The sequence below is a fragment of the Phlebotomus argentipes genome, unplaced genomic scaffold (assembly GCF_947086385.1).
Source record: "Phlebotomus argentipes unplaced genomic scaffold, Phlebotomus argentipes genome assembly contig_15, whole genome shotgun sequence".
Classification (NCBI taxonomy): domain Eukaryota; kingdom Metazoa; phylum Arthropoda; class Insecta; order Diptera; family Psychodidae; genus Phlebotomus; species Phlebotomus argentipes.
In genome coordinates this window covers 16463912-16481056 of record NW_026776181.1, presented here as the reverse complement: position 1 = coordinate 16481056, position 17145 = coordinate 16463912, and the positions used below count along the sequence as shown (strand labels likewise).

The window sequence follows — 17145 nt, the reverse complement described above, 5'->3', positions numbered from 1 at the left end:
TTCCCGCGCGCGCTCTCAAGACGCTCCGTTTCTTTGCCTTCGCCGGCAGTGCGTCGGGATTGTATGTAAATACGACGTCACGACAGGGGGGGAAATTGCAGAAAATGTGATTTATTTGACCTCTCGAGTGACGCCCAGAGCTTTCTGCACGGCAAATGCGGAGAGATGAATTTTAATATCGCCGCTCGTGCAACAGATTGTCTCGTCAATTTGCTGCGGAAGGGATCAGCCAGATGCCATGGAGGAATCCGTGGAGGTTGTGGGAAAAAATGGGGCATAAGTTGCTTCCCTCGCCCACTCCAAGGGCGCCCAAACTTGAGCATCAGCAGGAGAAAGTTGATTAAATTCTCCCACACACACACACACACATGCTTTCGTGGAAGCAACATTAGTTGCAAAAGGAGTTATCTAAGAAACAGTGTAGGAGGAAATAATTTAATCAAGAACGCACACAAGTGATGAAATTCAATATGAAAATGCTGATTAAATTTTCATCTATTCACGTTCTTTTTTTCCTCTCGTAATGCGAAGCAACTTTCCCTCTCTCTTTCCCTCTCAGTGGATGTAAATGAAAGTTTTCACGGCAAATATTGACTCTGGCAACTCGCACTCATTGCCCAAAGTCCCCACCGAGAGAGAATTACTCGGAGAATGCAGCTTTTTAATCAATATTTGTGTATCTATGGAGAATTTACCACTGAAAACTATATCGTCAGAGTCAATAGAGTTGCGGCACGATTTTCTTTCCTCCCCCCCAACTTTTCCCATCCACACCGCAGCGTTTGTATTTTCCAGGGCAGAAAGAACTCCGCGCTTGGCCTCCGGGAATGTAAATTTGCTTTTGGGGTTGATCAATATGAGTGGAAAACATCCCCGGCGGCCCTTGTTAAAGGTGGAAAACTCCGCGTAGAAAATTAAAAGAGGAAAGCCAAAACAAACAAGCTCGTGAACCGTTTCATTCTTGTTTTGTTTGCTGTCTTTAGTGACTTATTAAAAAAGGTTAAATCCAAATTTAATTACATTTTACGACCAAATACCGTGGGCTGATGGCATAATTTCTGGGCCTCACATTTTGGCGGTGCTCCGATTTATGGCGACCAGGGCGTTCAGCTAGCTGGACGATTAATAGAGAGCGAAAGAGAGAGTGGAAAAAGTCAAGGGGGAGATAATCTAGTCGGAAGAGGTGTGAAGATCTGTAGAAGTTTCAAGAAATGCTTCAATTTTTGATTTTCCGTTGATTATTTTACTCTCAGATATTAATTTTAAACCAAATCTTAATTTTGACCTATTTTTCTAAGTTATTGAACTGATTTAAGACAAAATAAAATCTAAAAGAAGACATTCTTTCGCTTAAATTAAAAGTATTTTGTGTATTTTCACTTTAATAGTAAAATTGCGTATTTTTATTCTACAAAATTTGTGATTTTGGAAGCTAAATTTTGACATACGATTTGTTAGGTTATGTGGAATTATTAAGGATTAAAAAAGAATTAAAAATAGAATATCTTTCGTTGAAAATGCATTGATTTTTATTTAAAAATATGAATTTGTGTATTTGCAGTTAATAAAAGTCGCGATCGTGAAATCTAAAGAGGTTTAAATCGAATATAACCTCAAATTTTGAGCTTAAAGGATTCCAATAAGGGTTTAAATATCAAAAAGCGCAGTTAAAAGCAGGAAATCCTTATGAAAATCAAAGTTATAAATAGTCAGTTAGATTTTATGTTGAGTTTCAGTTGATTTCAGTGAAAGTGTCATTAAGTGGTGTACAGATTTCAGCCATATTATCCTCCCCTCGAAAAAAATGTTGCTTATACTAGAGTGAAAGCAAGTCTGTAAATAGAATCGCACCCTTCTGTTTAATCTATGCGACTATTAATGCCGAAATAAGCGAGTGAAAGGCCAAAATAGCTACAGAATGGACACGGCGTGTCCGGGTGAGGTTTATTTCATGGAAGTAATGGCATAATCCAGAATTTATAAACATTCTGCCAAAAGCCCATTTTCTCACCATAAACCAAATTATATATGGCGATAGAGGGTGTGAGATATTGTCCTGCTCACCCTCAATTTCGTCCTTCGATGTTTCATACAATTTTCCACCCGGTTTTTCCCGGCAAACAACCGCACATCTCTTTTATTTCCTCAATCTTCATGCGGGACGCTCAACGCCCAGAGAACTCTTGCTGGGGCGCCCTGAATTTTCCAACCATTTTAATTAAATTATTAATCTCACGGGGGTCAAAGGCACCCGCCAACCAACATGAGAATCAACAGGGTATTATTAGACGCCATATATCCTGTCGGTCCCAGAAGGGATGCAACTGAGGCTCTTCCGGGTGATTTCGAGAGCTTCCACGCGGCTGAAAAGCTCCACTCTGCAACCCCCTCAAGAGAGGGTTGCACACAGTCAATTTTATTGCGGCGCGGTAGATTGTCAAGGAGAAAAGGCTCTGAGATTTACACCCTTCGGGGATGTTGGCGGGCTGCAAAGTACCAAATAACATGGGCTAAAGACGAGCATTTAGATGCAGCGATAAAAAGCCCCTCTTTTGCCCCATTTGGCCGCTGCAAATTTGTCCCTTTTGTCGCGTGCTCTCGATCAGGAGCGACGACATGAATGGTATGTATGTTGGGAGCATAAATCCCGGGAACGGGGAGAATTCATAAGCGCAATAGTTACATCTCCGTCTCGGGACGAACAATGATGCGCAGAAGGGGTGCGGGAGGGGTTGTGTAAGACGATTTAAGCGGCGGAGGGATTGTCTCACTTTTCCTGCAACTGGGGAAATTTACGAGGCGAAGACAATCTATGTGGCTCATCAGGAGCAATTTCTCACACAACATTCGCCAATGTGACACGGCGATAATTCAAATGAGCTCCTGATAATAATATCAATGCGACACCCACGAAATCCCGGTCCGCATGTCCTTGGCAGTTTTTGTTTGGGGGGGGACGCATAGAAAAGGAAACAATTGTTGAGTGAGGGCGGATGGCGCGGGGGGGTGTTTGTCAAAAAAGAATGATATATCGATGCTGTGCTGAGGCCCATGGATATAAATTACCCTTCTTGCGGTGGCAAAGTGAAAAAGGCTCTCTTCGCATCTTGCTTTCTGGAGATCGGAAGGCGGAAGGACGCGCACAGAATGTGGGTGAAGTATAATAAATTTGTGCATAAAATACACTTTCTTTTTGCCGCCTCAACATGGAGATTAACACGATAAGGAGATGTGTGCGCAAGAGAGGGGAAGGAAAAAATTTATTAATGTTCAACTTTTTACACACTCTGATTCCTATCATTTATTATCCAACGCCTGTCAATTGATCTTCTTCACTCCTTTCACATCCAACACCAAATCTCCCTCGCCCGGCATCCGCAGAGACTCAATCGACCATCACTGAGTGGAAAATGTCCCGAAAATTTCCATTGCAATTGAAGAGGAGAATTATCATTGTTGTGTGCTTTAAAGCCTCTTTTCCTCATCATTGTGCATATTAACATGAGACACTCTTTGTAAGTGATCAGGCAAACATATGCACGAGCTTTCCTCTCAGTGTTGGGCCGGGCTCATCATCCCCCGTCGCTCTGTCGAATGGCATCACGGGGAGAGAAACACAGCAATCAATAGGGGGACATTTGTATGAATCGGAAGGGCTTTTTCTCCACCCCCTTCCCTCAAACGGAAAAGACAGGCAGAGAAACAGAGTCGATTTCGGGGGTGAGCAAACAATGTAACACCACTGAGAGAATTATATGAGAGCACAACATAAAATCACGAGATTTAACTTCTTAAGTCCTTATCACATCAACTTGGGGCTGTGCGCGTGTGTTTTTCTCCAAAGCAATGGAAAACAATGAAATTTGTCCATGTGGAAGAGAGGGAATCACATTCGGATGGCAAATCCCTCTTTCACCCCTTAACTCATCGCCGGGCACCGCACGCGGGGTGGGCAGAAAGTGTGGGGCTAATTCGTGTGTCGCTTCCCTTCTCCCGGCGCTCCGCACTTCGATCCACGCGCAGAGCCTGCGATCAAGGGGGAGATAATACAGTCAGAAGTGGTGTACAACTCAGCGGAAGTCCTGAGAAGTTGAAGAGTTCAGAAACTGCTTCTTTTATTGACAAATTGTCCAGTTTCTTTTGATTTCTTGTGATTTTTCACGTTGAAATGATCATAAGAATCTTTTTTTTAGGTTATGTAACGAATAAAGGAGAGATTTAGTGAATAATTTGCATTCTAGAACATCAATTCTCATCCTGAAGTCTGAAAGATCGTCAAAAATTGCTCTTCTGAATCTTTAATGCCAAGAAACACAGAAAATTGTATTAAGATCGAACATAACCTCAAAAAGAATAATACAGATTAGGAAAATGTTTATTTAGACCACTTTCTGGACAATTTTGACTCTGAATCAGCAATTTAAGATCGATTGATGAGTGATAAGAAACAGTTTTGTGATCTAGAAAGTATTGAAAAGGAGTTTTTGACGATTTCTTAGTGATATTTTGAGGTTATGATCGGAAAAGAGACCCAAAAAAGCGTTTTTTAGTGGATTTTTACAGAAATATCGGATGGGAACGTAGGAAAATCTCGAAAGTTGTACAGATTCAAGGCATATTTTCTTCCCCTTGACTGTGATATGGATTCCCAGCCCGAGGGTGCTCTTTCTTTCGGCAATTTAGCAGCAGCAACAGCATACAAGAATGAGACAATTGAGCGTGCCTCTGGGTGACGGGCAGGAAGGAATCACACCATTAGAAAGACATTTCCGAAAGCTCTGTGCCGGAGAATTCTTCGATTTCTTGCTCGTCACACGCTTTTCCGTCTGATACGCTCGAGAGCACAGATCAGGAAGTTTTTTTTCGATTGCCTCGAAATTCGCAAATCAATAAAGGAATTACCCCCATTCGGGGGTTTTGGGCATGTCCTTGGCGAGCGCTCTTCCTGCCGCAATTGCACAACCTGGCGATGGGACTGCGATTATGGCCAAGGGCGGTGTCCGAGTGGCCTAATTGTTATTTATGGGTCGATGTTGGTGGATTTGAGTCCATCCATGATGGTGTTTGTGTGTGTGGCGCCCATGACTGGATGGATTAATGTCCTCGAGATGGTCAATGTGGTGAATATTTTGCATATTCAGCACGCTTTGGCCACCGAGACTGCGTTGGTGGTGCGCTGCAGAGCATCATTTCACGTTGAACCTGGGCCCCAAATGAAATTTGTTAAATTCCCTCAAAGCACCCAGACACACATGCAATATATTTCAGGTTGTTCTGTGGGGGTGTTGATTGACTCTGCGGTGCCCGGGCTAATGTACTCCCACGTCGCCCATTCCAGGACAACTTCTGCCCATTCAGCTCGACAGAGCCATTGATTTCCATCATTGCAGAGCTTATGCGGGTCCTCTTGGGCTTCGTGACTGCGATCATTCGTCAATGATTGCGACAATATTCATGATTTCTCCAGCAGAATTCACTTACGGACGTATCAAAGTCAGCATTTCCCAGGTTAAATGCATCCTGGAGACCGGCTCGAAGTCACAGGCATTTTGTGCTGTTTATTTCAGCACAAAAACATCATTGCATATCTCTCTAGTCAATCTGAAGAGGCCCATAATGGGGGAAAAGGTCTACATCTTCTATCAGAGGAATAATAATTCAGTGTCATATGAGATGAAGATGGCTTCTTTTTCCTCTGGAGACAACTTATGAGGGAATTCTTCTGTATGCCAAACGATTTACAGAATGTGGCGTCTATTTTGAGTCACACACATGTTGCCTTTGTGATTGATATTTTGCCTAACACAGTAAATTGACTGAAAGTCAAGAAGACAATCTCACAACACGAACCGCGCGCGGTGTGTTTTTCCACTCATCCTGGGCGGAAAAATGGCTGAATAAATTTATTTTTATACGGAAAATTATTCACACTCAGGGGGTTGTTAATATAGATTTAGAGTGTCACTTGCGTCTTCGCTTCAAAAATTCAGAGAAATCTTAGAAAATATGCTCAAAATACAGGATTCGAGAAATCTGTGCGGGATTTAGAGAAAGAATAAGACAAGAAAACAGCCTAATTGTTTCCTCAGAAGCAGTTCCAGAGGGTAAAGATTGATTTTAGAGCTTTAAGAGAATATTTTGGACCAGGTTGGAGATCATTTACAGAAGATATAAGAAAGTGAAAAAGGATTTTAGAGAAGAAGACTCAGAAAAGTATCATATTCTGAGTGGTTTTTCTCTACTCTTAGGAAGTTTTTAACGTAAAACCTTGAGTAAAACCCGAAATATACGATTAAAGACCAAGTATTTGAGCAATAAAGTATATTCATTGGTGTTTGCAGAGTTTTTTGAGCTGAGAAATTCGTCTTCTACTCTTTAAAAATGGTGTACAATAATTTTATAAATAATTCTTGAATAGATAACAAGATAAAATATCTATTTCTTCTTCGAGAACAACAGTGTGAAGCGGCACTGCTTCCCCTTATTAGCAACCCCTTGTTCACACTTTTCCCCGCGCCATCCAGGCTTCTGGCAATTTGGTATTTTTCCTCCTTATCTGATGCAGGATATATTTGTTATTGACTTCGCCCACATTCACATCCTGGACACGCTCGCGACTTCCTGGCACGAATCCCGTCCGGAGTCGGTGCTGAAGTCGCAGTTGGATAATTCAAAGGAAAATAGAACACTGATGCTTAATGAGAGCGCACTTGATTTCCACATGGTAGAATGGGTCCTTTTGAAAAGTCATCAGTTATGATTTTTCTGAGAATCCCAAACTCTGCTGAAGGCGGGTTTCCATGCCAAGAAAAACAAATCAGGAGAGTTTTTTCTTCTTCTGTCAGACACAAAAATTCGGTGCGAACAGAAGAATTGCGGAGAAAATTCTGTTGACATGGTGAACAAGAAGGAATGTAAGAAGCGAGTGGAGAAGACATAAAGTTTAAGTAAATTACTGGGTGAATATCTTAGAGAACAAGCAAGAGTACAAAGTTGAAAATTGGCGTTAGCGTCAATTTATGTTCCGTCCCTTCTTGCCAAACGAAAAGGCATGGGAAATCGTGTGAAAGTGGCCCCCCAACAGAAGGGGTGTAGCATTGTTAACCAGGAGGCAATTGTTAGTCAATAAGAAAAGTTACACTTGCCACACCCACGCAAGGAAGTTATATTCAGAAGGGAAACTTGTGCTGCTTATTGCAAAGGCACACATACAATTTAGAGAGATTTTAACTTTCAATTTCATTTCCTAACTTCATTTTCTCGCCCATGGAAAATTGTCCCCAGTGAAAGATTTCGCAGCAGCATGGAAAGCAGCCAGTGAAATTGGTACAATTTAATTCCGGCGGCAGAGAAGTGGAGGAAAAGTGGGTCATCGATGGAGGAGCGAACAAGTGTTTTGATGGGAGGCGAAACCACACTGAACAATGGCCTTAGATTCACTTTTCCTGCCCAGCTGAAACTCCGCTTAATGCATTTACACGGTGCGGAAATGCAATCCAATATGCTATTAATTGCACTTCAGCCACGATATTTTGCTTCTCCTTTCGCTCGAAAATTGATTCCGAAACTCCAATTGTAATTAATCGTTCAATCAAATTGAATTCCATCAGAACTGCTTCAATCAAGCTACTTTGAAAGTAAATTAACGCAAAACTTGGAGATTTTTTCCACTTTTTGCACTCAAATTGGACTAATTTATACTTCTTAGTAAAGTTGAGTGTTTGTGATCAAATGTTAGAGTGTCTTAATTGCGCTAAAATTGATCATAACCTCTAAAAATGTTGTTTCAAGATACAAAAATGTCTATTTTAAGAGCTGTTTTATTGATTTTCTACTCCAAAATAGCAAATTTCAGCTCATTGTTGATTTAAAACGAATTAATATTGATGGAAATCAGTTGATTTTTTATTGTCACTTCTGATTTTATTACTCTGATAAGTTTCTTTCAAGGATTCTTTCAGATATCTCAAGGTAATTTTGAGTTTATATTTCTTAAAAACTGTCAAAATGACCTGAATTTGAGGTTATGAGACTCTAGGCGGTTGGAAAAATAAGGAAAATACATGTTTTAAGCTCTGCTGAGCTTTTGAAAGTGTCTGTGATTCTCATTAGCAAATCAAGTTTAAAATTCTTTGTGAAATGATTGTGCAATTAAACTCTAAACCCCGAATCAAATAATTATTCCGGGATTAAAAGCATTTGAAAGCAATTCAAAAGCATTCAATTGCTTTGAAATATTCCAAATATTTCACCATTTGTCGAAGCCACAGCGGTAATAATTTGCATTTTCAATACTCAATGGCGTAATTGAATTGTATTGCATCGCGTGCATTGTGGTCAATATGACGCTTTTCTGTCGCTCAATTATCCAATTAATTATTACACGCCGCCTGATGGATGCTGTAATGCGAGTTAACTCGAGTGATTAATGACTCCAACGCGTATCGCCACTTAATCCATTCACAATAACCCATCTCTTGTCCACCTTCTGCTTTTTTCCTTGCGCCACAACAGCAAATTAATGAGCTCCTCAGTGGGCGGCAAAAAGTCTCGTGTCACGAGCATTTTGGTACAAAGTTTTTCCTGCAATTTTCCCCCACTGTGGCAGACGAGATAAAATAAAATGTGTCCAAAGTCTCTCTGTGCAGCAACAGTGACTAAAGCGTACAAGTTTTGCAATGCTGGGTTTATATGTAAAAATGGGAGAGGATTTCCCTCACGAACGGCACTTCTTCGACATTTTCTCAATGCCTTTTCTCAGAAAATTGCATCACACGACGGAAAAATACATCCGCTTCCTCATGGCATTGAATGAATGGAGGGAAAAATGGCTCATTCCATGGTGCGCACCAAAGGGTGGATTTCACCACCCGACCACAAGCAAATATTCCATTTTCTCACCAAGAAGAAATTTCAATTTACAACTGTATGAATTGGAAAATATTTGTGAAGGGGAAAAATTCAATTTCCTGCCGGAATATTTCCTGCACTCGCTCCAAATACAATATTCCCCCCCGCGTAATGTCATCTTATTGGATTATGAGGTCATTATATGGAAAATTATGCAATTTCTCACCGTTGAATATTGATTTAACCAATGTCGCGCTGTGCGAGAAATCGAAACGGCAAATTGGCAGACGTTATTCGCCGTTTGTGTTACACCAAAGCCACTCTTCATGTCAATCAATTTAATCCACCAGTCAACTCAGTGTGAACGATACTAACTTTCCAGACACTGGCTAAACCACCGATCGAGTGGGGGTTTAAAAGGAAGACTAATTAAAATTGACAGCAAGCTCTGCATCTCTCCAGACGCAATTGGGTTTTTGCTGTCCTTTTTCCACTGATAAACAATTACTAATTCATTAAATTACCATTTGACTGACCGTCTGCATAATTTAATGGCTGAATAATGGAGTATTTTCACCGTCCACCCCAGCTGGATTAATTCCACCCCCTCCAAAAATGGTGAGATGCAAAAGTATCGCTTTGATTGCATAACTTGCCGTATCAAATCCGGCTTAAATTTAAGCTCCATCATCCGCAATTTTAAGCTGTAAATAAATTTGCATTCTTCATACTCACCAGGAATTTCAGGAGATCGATTTCCATCTCTCAGGAACTTTGCAAAGAGAGCGAGAGAGAAAAGAAGAAGGGAAGCTTAGTTCGCCTTTCATGAAGAATTTATGCATTTCGTCGATATATTTCTGCCGCATAATTCAAATTCATATACATTGAAATCTTCCCTTTCAGGAGGATCAAAACCTCGTTTTTTCTCAGTACACTTGACCAAATCGATAAAGAGTTCTTGTGTTGAATGCGATTATCATTCTTAAGAGATGTGGGAATAGGAGAAAAGTTCGCTAAAAGCCATTAAATCACCATTCAGTTCAACAATTCAGGAAAATTTTCTCCTTCAGCAAATAACTAATTAATTTGAATTTACAAAATGGGTACTTTTGTCTCATCTTCCTTCTTTCCTCCCCAACAAAACTTGACCGAAAACTTGCAACGAAGTTGAAATTCTCTCTTTGCTTTGTGCAAAAATGAAAAATAATTTTTCACAACCCAAAATTAAATTCAATTTCACATCTCACAACTTTTCTCCACGCAAAAGCCCGCAATATCAATACTTTATCTTGAGCGATAATACAAATTGTTTTTAATTGAAAAATTATATGCTTGACTTATTTTGAATTCTTTTTGGGAAAAACAACAACAACAGAGTGAATAAACTTTACAAAATACATGCAAATGAGGGAATGTTTCATTATTTTTATATATGCTGCTACACAAATTCTTCACGGTCCGCACTTCGTGGTGCTTTTCCACGATTTCCACCTACACATATACGTGCCTAATGGGCGTGAGAGTGGCGGGGGAAATTGAAAACATCCCCATGTATTGGAATGAATTCCCGCGCAAAACCGTTTCTGCAATTAAATGTCCCGAAAAGGGTTCAATACATTTCCCATCGATTTCTCTACAGCGGCTTTCAAAGTTGTTTGTTGCATTCTAAAGCCAAATACATCATCATAGTGATGGCAATTGACACCCCAACCCCACATTGGGCACCGCTGGAAAACCACCCTCTGACTGGCAGCGAAATGCCATACATTTGGCAATATTCCCAGCAGTTTTAACTATTCAATAAATCTTTACTGCAAATCGATTGGAATTTTGAAGCGTCATTTGAGTATTAAGTCGTATTAGTTGGTGTTTTTTTTTTATCAATCAGCCTCCCATTCATATTTCAAATGGGTTTTCTCTCTTGGCCAGCCCAAAAACACATTTGTTTATGAGTTAATAAAAAAAATTCAGAGAGAGAATTTGCGGCAGAGTTTCAGTCCAAGAGACATAAAAGCCTCAAATGGCTCATGTAAAACATTCCCTCTGTGGCATGGCGGAAATATTTAGTGATAAATGAAATTATTCCCTCTGTGGACGTCGTTAACAATTTTCAATAGTTTTGTGGGATTTCTGCACAAGTACCAACCATGGTGAACATTTCGCCCAAGTTTGTGTAACTCTGCAGAGAAGAGGGCGCAATAATATTTCATTTCACCACTCTTAGATGTAGTATTATAATTTGGAGTTTCATCCCGAAAAGGGGTTGAAATACAGTCAGCAGAATATTTACAATTACCCTCTTGAGAGTCTAATGAAGTGCCGTGAAATTGGGTCTTGTCTTGCGAATAAGGAAAGGAGTTTCGCAAAGTTGCGCTGCGGCGTTTTCTTGTCTAGGCAAACTTCGAAGTAATTCATACAAAAAAAAAACATACTTTTTTTTCGGAGAAAATTTCCTCCCAGTGAATTATTCTCCAATTTTCCACCCTACTTTTATGGCTGTGCTGCTTTCGTCGACATTTTGCCAGGAGATGGAAAATTCAATTGTAAGTTTGGATTATTGGTGGAAATAAAATTAAATGTGAATGCGAGAGACATTTCCGTGTGGTGCTGATAGTTATTCCAATGAGTGTACTTTTGCCAGCGACTCTTGTGCTCACAAACAACTTAAATATGAAATATTCTCGAGTCAGCAATTTGGGGTGAAATTTTCTCATGACCGTTTCCTTCTCCAAAGACACCGTCCTGAGAGAGTTGCGGAGTTTCCCAACAATGGACCAAAAGGGGCTCACAATGCGCGGAAGAAACATTCAACAGACTCCATATGCGGAAATTACTCAGTTTTTATTAGAAATTCTGGTGGTTTTTCCATGTAATTGCAAGAGTAACACAAATGGGCGTGGCATTTGAGAGGGCGGGGCTTCTCCGGTGTCTATTATTGAAGGCAAACATTGTTCTGACAGTAAAAAAATCGTTTTGGTCAGTAAAAAAATTAGTTTGGTCAGAAAATAATTCGGCTGCATTTAATTGGTCAATAAAAATGCAGTTTGATCAGTAAAAAAATTAATTTGGTGTGTAAAAAATCATTTTGGTCACTAAAACAATTAAAAAATCATTTGAAAGGTCATTAAATTCAAATTATATTTTGTCTAAACGTAATTGTCTCGAAAATTGAAAGAAATATCGAATTTTCAGCACCAAATTTGTGCTCTTTTTAACGCTTTAATGATCGTCCTTGGGCTTGAAACCTCCCTTAAGAACTACTTTTATTGTATAGCATGTATATTTGCGCTATCCTGGAATGTCCTGAACTCACCAGTTGTTCTCCCCTCGATTGGGACACTCAAAAATTCCTGCTTCCCCAATTCCTCCCGCAATACATGCCGCAGCCGCCCATTAGGCGGAAATTTCTTGTCGATTGTGAGGGCATTTTAAGTAGATTTATGATGAGGCGCGCCTGTGGGAGTGAAAATGGCAAACAGTGTGCGTGGAAATTGCTGGGAGTTTACAATTGAATTTGGACTGCAAAGTATGTTTCAGTTGCTAAACATGCACTTGCCGGACACTTTCAACAGAGATTGCTCAGGAGTTTGGGAATATATATTAAATTGCACCTCATTTGCAGCCACTTAGATTCTCCGTCCGATGGAATTTGCCATTCTCCGCTGGGAGAAATGACGAGTGGAGGGGTTTTTTGGGGGAGGGTGGGAAAAGCTGCGACGGTCCGGGGGAAAAATCAATGACCTCGTTGGACAATTGCCAATGCTGATACAGTCCGTGGTGTGGAGGAATCCCAGCAGAGAGCCTCAATAGCACCAATTTCTGGAACATGGGCGTCTTGCAGGGAAAGCTGCTCATAAACATTTTCCGCATCACTTCGGATGGTCCTCGATGGGTGTTTTGCTTGCAATCATGGGCGCGAAAATGACTTTTTTTTCCCCTCCTTCGCATGGCGGCAGAATCTATAATTGTGAAGCACAAAGTGAGACAATGTAAAATTGCGAGAGCGAAGTTGTGTGCAATGAATTGCGAAATAATTTCAACTGAATGTGGCATTTTCTCTGGTTCAATTTCCCCAAAAGCGGGGAATAGAGGAAGCGTGGCAGAATAAATGGTTTCTGGGGAGAAGTACTCTTGGAAATTGCAGTCGGAGTATTTCCAAACATACCTAAATTACTAATATTCCCAGCCGCAGAGGAGATTTTCCCGTGAATTATGCATTGAACCACGAAAATTGCCAAGCTTTTGAGCAAGAAGGAGCACAAGGAGTTGCACACACTCCTCCGAGTCATAATGTAAATTGGGGGAAGAATGCAAGCGTTAACACAGCAAAGAGATCATTTTCAAAAGTTTAACCTACTTTTTGGTGTGGAGAAAAGTGAAATTTTTCCCAGGTATAAATTTCACCCCTCACTTTATCTCTGCCTTCTTTTCGCCAGGTGAATTTTGCCAAGAAACATCATGACTTTCTTCACAATGTCGTTTTACTTTTCTGGGGCGGAAATTTTGCATTCTGACGGCAAACTTTATATCAACGTTTTAATCACAAAAAGCATACATTTCTACTCACAACAATAAATCATTCACCGCTCACGATTTCTCATCTCCACCAACGCTTTTCAAGTGACTCAACTCAACCTGCACGGAATTGTTTATTGTTATATTGCAATTGCAAAGTGCCGTGCGATAAGGCTTAAGCCTAATCGCTGCCATTTTCCACTTTCCATTGAAGTTTCATACAGAAAAATGCAGCAAAGTCGCGAATGAATTATGAGTAATTTAAATTGTTTTTCCTCATTTTTTATCTCTTTCTCTCTGTCTGTTATCCGATATGACTGAGAACAAAAAAAAACAGCCAGAAGGCAAATTTTGTACACTCAAAACCACGGGAAATAAAGGCTCAAAAGAAAAACTTTCCTGCAACCATAGGAGAACCATAAATAATCGCGGAGCTTTTTCTCACAGACGCGCAAAACATACACACAATTTTCCCATTCATACTTCTTGACAAGGGCCAAATAGTGTGCCCTAAATCTGTACACCACTTCTTGACACTTTCTTAGCCTTTGTGCGGAATCTTCAACACTTCGGGCACTTTTGAACGCCTTTGAAAAGCATTTTAAAGACTCTTTTGACTGTTTTTTACACTCATTTCAAACTTTTATCATAATTTAATCCAGATTTTACAATCTTAAGTGGTTAAAAGCTTTGTAAATACTTAGATTTCAGATTGTAAGAACTGATTTGAAGCGTTCCAAAATTTGTTCATGGAAAATTTCCGTCTTTAGTTTCTAGTTTTGTCTTCGAAAAGTGTTTAAAAGAATTCTAACCAAATTGTGAGGTTAGAAATTCGGCTCTCATCAATTTTTTCTAAAAATTAGGAAAATATGGCGAATCTAACAATGTTTCTACTAAAAATTGAGGATGATTTAACATTTTAACACTAAGCAAAGAGATATTTTTCTAAATTGAAATGATATTTTTGAGGTTATGATTGACTTTTAGGCTTTTGCTCAATTAATATGAAGTTATTTAATTTTTTTTAATGCTCAGCTCTGCTAAAAAGAGAAATATTTCAAGATTAGGCACAATTTTGGAGATTTCGAGAGTTTTTTGATCACCAGAATCAGTTTTACATCAATCAAATAACCTAGAAAAGCAATAAAAATGATTTTTATAGGCAAAATAATTGAGAAAATGCCTAAATTTGTTGAAACGGAAGCTTTTGCTAAGCAAATTCACTTTCTGACTCTTCCTCAAGAAGCTGTACACCACTTCCGACCATAATATTCGTCCCTTGCGTGTTGATGGCTCGGAACAAAACACACACAGAAACTTGTGAAGTTATCAAATGAGGAAAAATGTGCAGAGATTTGTGTGGAGAGACGATTTTTTCGATTTCTCGCGAAGTTGAATGAATCGCGTAAGCAAGTTTGGGTTAATAATTGTGAAAATACGACGCAAAAATAACACTGGCGCAGCGCGAGAACTTGTCGGTCTGAGTCGCATGGCAATGAAAGATTTTTCTAAAAATATATCACATTATCAGGCGGCGCATATGTACATATCCACAAGTGTAAATACAGTGATTGGGCTTATCACACAACCACACACCAGCGACTTCCGACTTTTGCGCCACACACAGAGCGAGATCAATCCCCGGAGTTGAGCCTCTTCAGTGTGACACTGGCTTTGGCAATTATTGCGGCGTGTGTGGACGAGGGCAGCTGAAGAGCCACCCGAAATGTCCGCTCTTGGCGGCAATTTGCTGGCCCAATCGCTCACCATCGCCCTGCTCCTCATCACCGCGGGTAATATTTTTCTCCCAACACTATCAAGTCTCAAGTGATTTCGAGTGTGAAGTGATAATCAATGCCGCAGCGGCGGGAATACAGTGATTTGTGACGCGAGAGGTGCAGAAATATCTGTGCTTTGACTGCTTGTTACACTCGCAAAAACCACGTCAAGGGGTCAAACATTCAACTGACATATTCTGTAACTGAAGTTAACAGAATACTTCACAGCAAAAACAGCAAATATTCCGCATGACTAATTCCCTTTGTCACTATCTGGGCATATTTCTCTTGCATGTATTTTTTTTCGGTGGGGAATAAATAACACTGAATATCAACAACAAAAAAACCACGTGGAATTTCCGTATCGTCCATCGTGACCGATAAACGAATGTGTTTGTGTCGTCCAGTCCAAGGGGGAGATAATACTCCTTAAATCCCAACCTACAGAATCTTAAGACACCTCAGATTCTTCGGAACATCTTCGAAGGCACTTTTCGGTGGTTTTTAGACTCCTTCAACTGTTATCATAATTTAATTTAGGTCATTTTAAGTCAAATCTTAGATTTTAAACCTAAAGAACTGATTTTAATGCCTCAGGATTTGTTCAAAAATAATTTTTGACTTGATTTTTCAGTTTTAAAAAATTCTAAACAAATTGTGAGGTTATGAAACCGTCTTAAAAAACCTTCTTGGACTAAATTTAATACCTTTAAACCTGAAAATGAGTAAATATGGCGAATTTCATGGCTTTTTTCTAGGTAATTAGCTGAAATTCGGTTCTTTACAGCACAAACCGTGGAAAAAATTGAGGTTTTTTGAGGTTATGTTTGACTTTAAAGCATTTTTTTAACCAATATGACGTTTTTCCGAACAAAAATCCTCGTCTCGGTTGAGAAAAAGAGAAATATTCTTAGCTTAAGCATAAATTTGATCATTTTGAAGGCTATTTAAATGCCAGAATCTATCTAAAAAGACTTAATCTAATCACATAACCTAAAAAAGACCAATCAAATTGATTTTTCTAGGCAAATTTGTTGAAATAGAAGCTTTTGCAGTGCAAATATTCTATTTATTTCGCCACTTTCGTGCAGTTGTACACCACTTCTGACCGTGATATCTCTCCCTTGGGCAGGTCCAGAGACGGGCGACGCTCTCAAGTGCTACTCCTGCTCGTCGCTCAACAATGCAGCGTGCGCAGACCCGCCAAACGTGACCCAGTTGGAGGTGACAGACTGCGGCGCGCTGGTGAAGAACGCCGTGTGCTCCAAGAGGATCACCAAGACGCCGCAATTGACATTCACGGGGCGCCGATGTCTCTCGCAGGACATCTGTGACTACGCCCTGGAGCTCTCCGGCCAGGTGACGGAGGAGTGCGCCACTTGCACCACGGATCTGTGCAACGCCTCGCCTCAGCTGACCACTTGCACTGTGATTCTCCTCGGGAGCGCCCTCAGCCGCCTCCGGGCGATGCTCCCCGGGGTGTGATGCTGCCGTTTTGTACCTCTAGAGATGTGAATTAGTAAAGCGGCCAATTCGCCTGCAATCAATTTCAATTTTTCCAACCCCCTTTCCAGCATGTGGAGCTCGATTAGGGTGTCCTGGTGCCGGCAATTAGAGGCGACACACGGAAGCTCACGCAATTCCCCCTCGTCTTGTACTTGCTCTCAAATTACCGTCAAATAAATCCCCACTCCGATCGTAAATTACATGTACATTTGCTGAGAGATTTCCCGGCCAATTCTACACATGGCTGAAAATTGCGGAAGGTCAAGTGCTTCAAGAGGGACTCGAAACACTCCCAGCAACCACAAAATGCTGAGATCTCAACCTTTTTCGCTTTCTTTCGCTAACATCTTAGCCATTCGATGGATGCATTGGAAGCGAATGAAGGAAAGTCCATAAAAGTTGGACTTCTTGCTTCCTTACTAAGCTTTTATCAGAGGAAAACGATAAATTGAGCAAAATATACTTGATTGTTCTTAAATGATCAACTTAGCCTCCT

The 17145-nt window shown here is 40.3% G+C and overlaps 1 protein-coding gene across 2 annotated transcripts; it reads left to right on the top strand.

Moving 5' to 3' along the window:
- The first annotated feature begins 14983 nt into the window (after positions 1-14983).
- LOC132261925 (protein quiver-like) lies at positions 14984-16690 on the top strand. Of its 2 annotated transcripts, none has more exons than XM_059760976.1 (2): positions 14984-15158; positions 16276-16690. In XM_059760976.1, exons 1-2 carry the CDS (start codon positions 15092-15094, stop codon positions 16626-16628), a joined length of 420 nt encoding a protein of 139 aa, XP_059616959.1. In that variant the 5' UTR covers positions 14984-15091; the 3' UTR covers positions 16629-16690. The 2 variants fall into 2 exon arrangements, with proteins under 2 accessions (XP_059616959.1, XP_059616960.1); XM_059760977.1 differs by lacking the exon at positions 14984-15158 and adding an exon at positions 15178-15901.
- Positions 16691-17145: the final 455 nt, after the last annotated feature.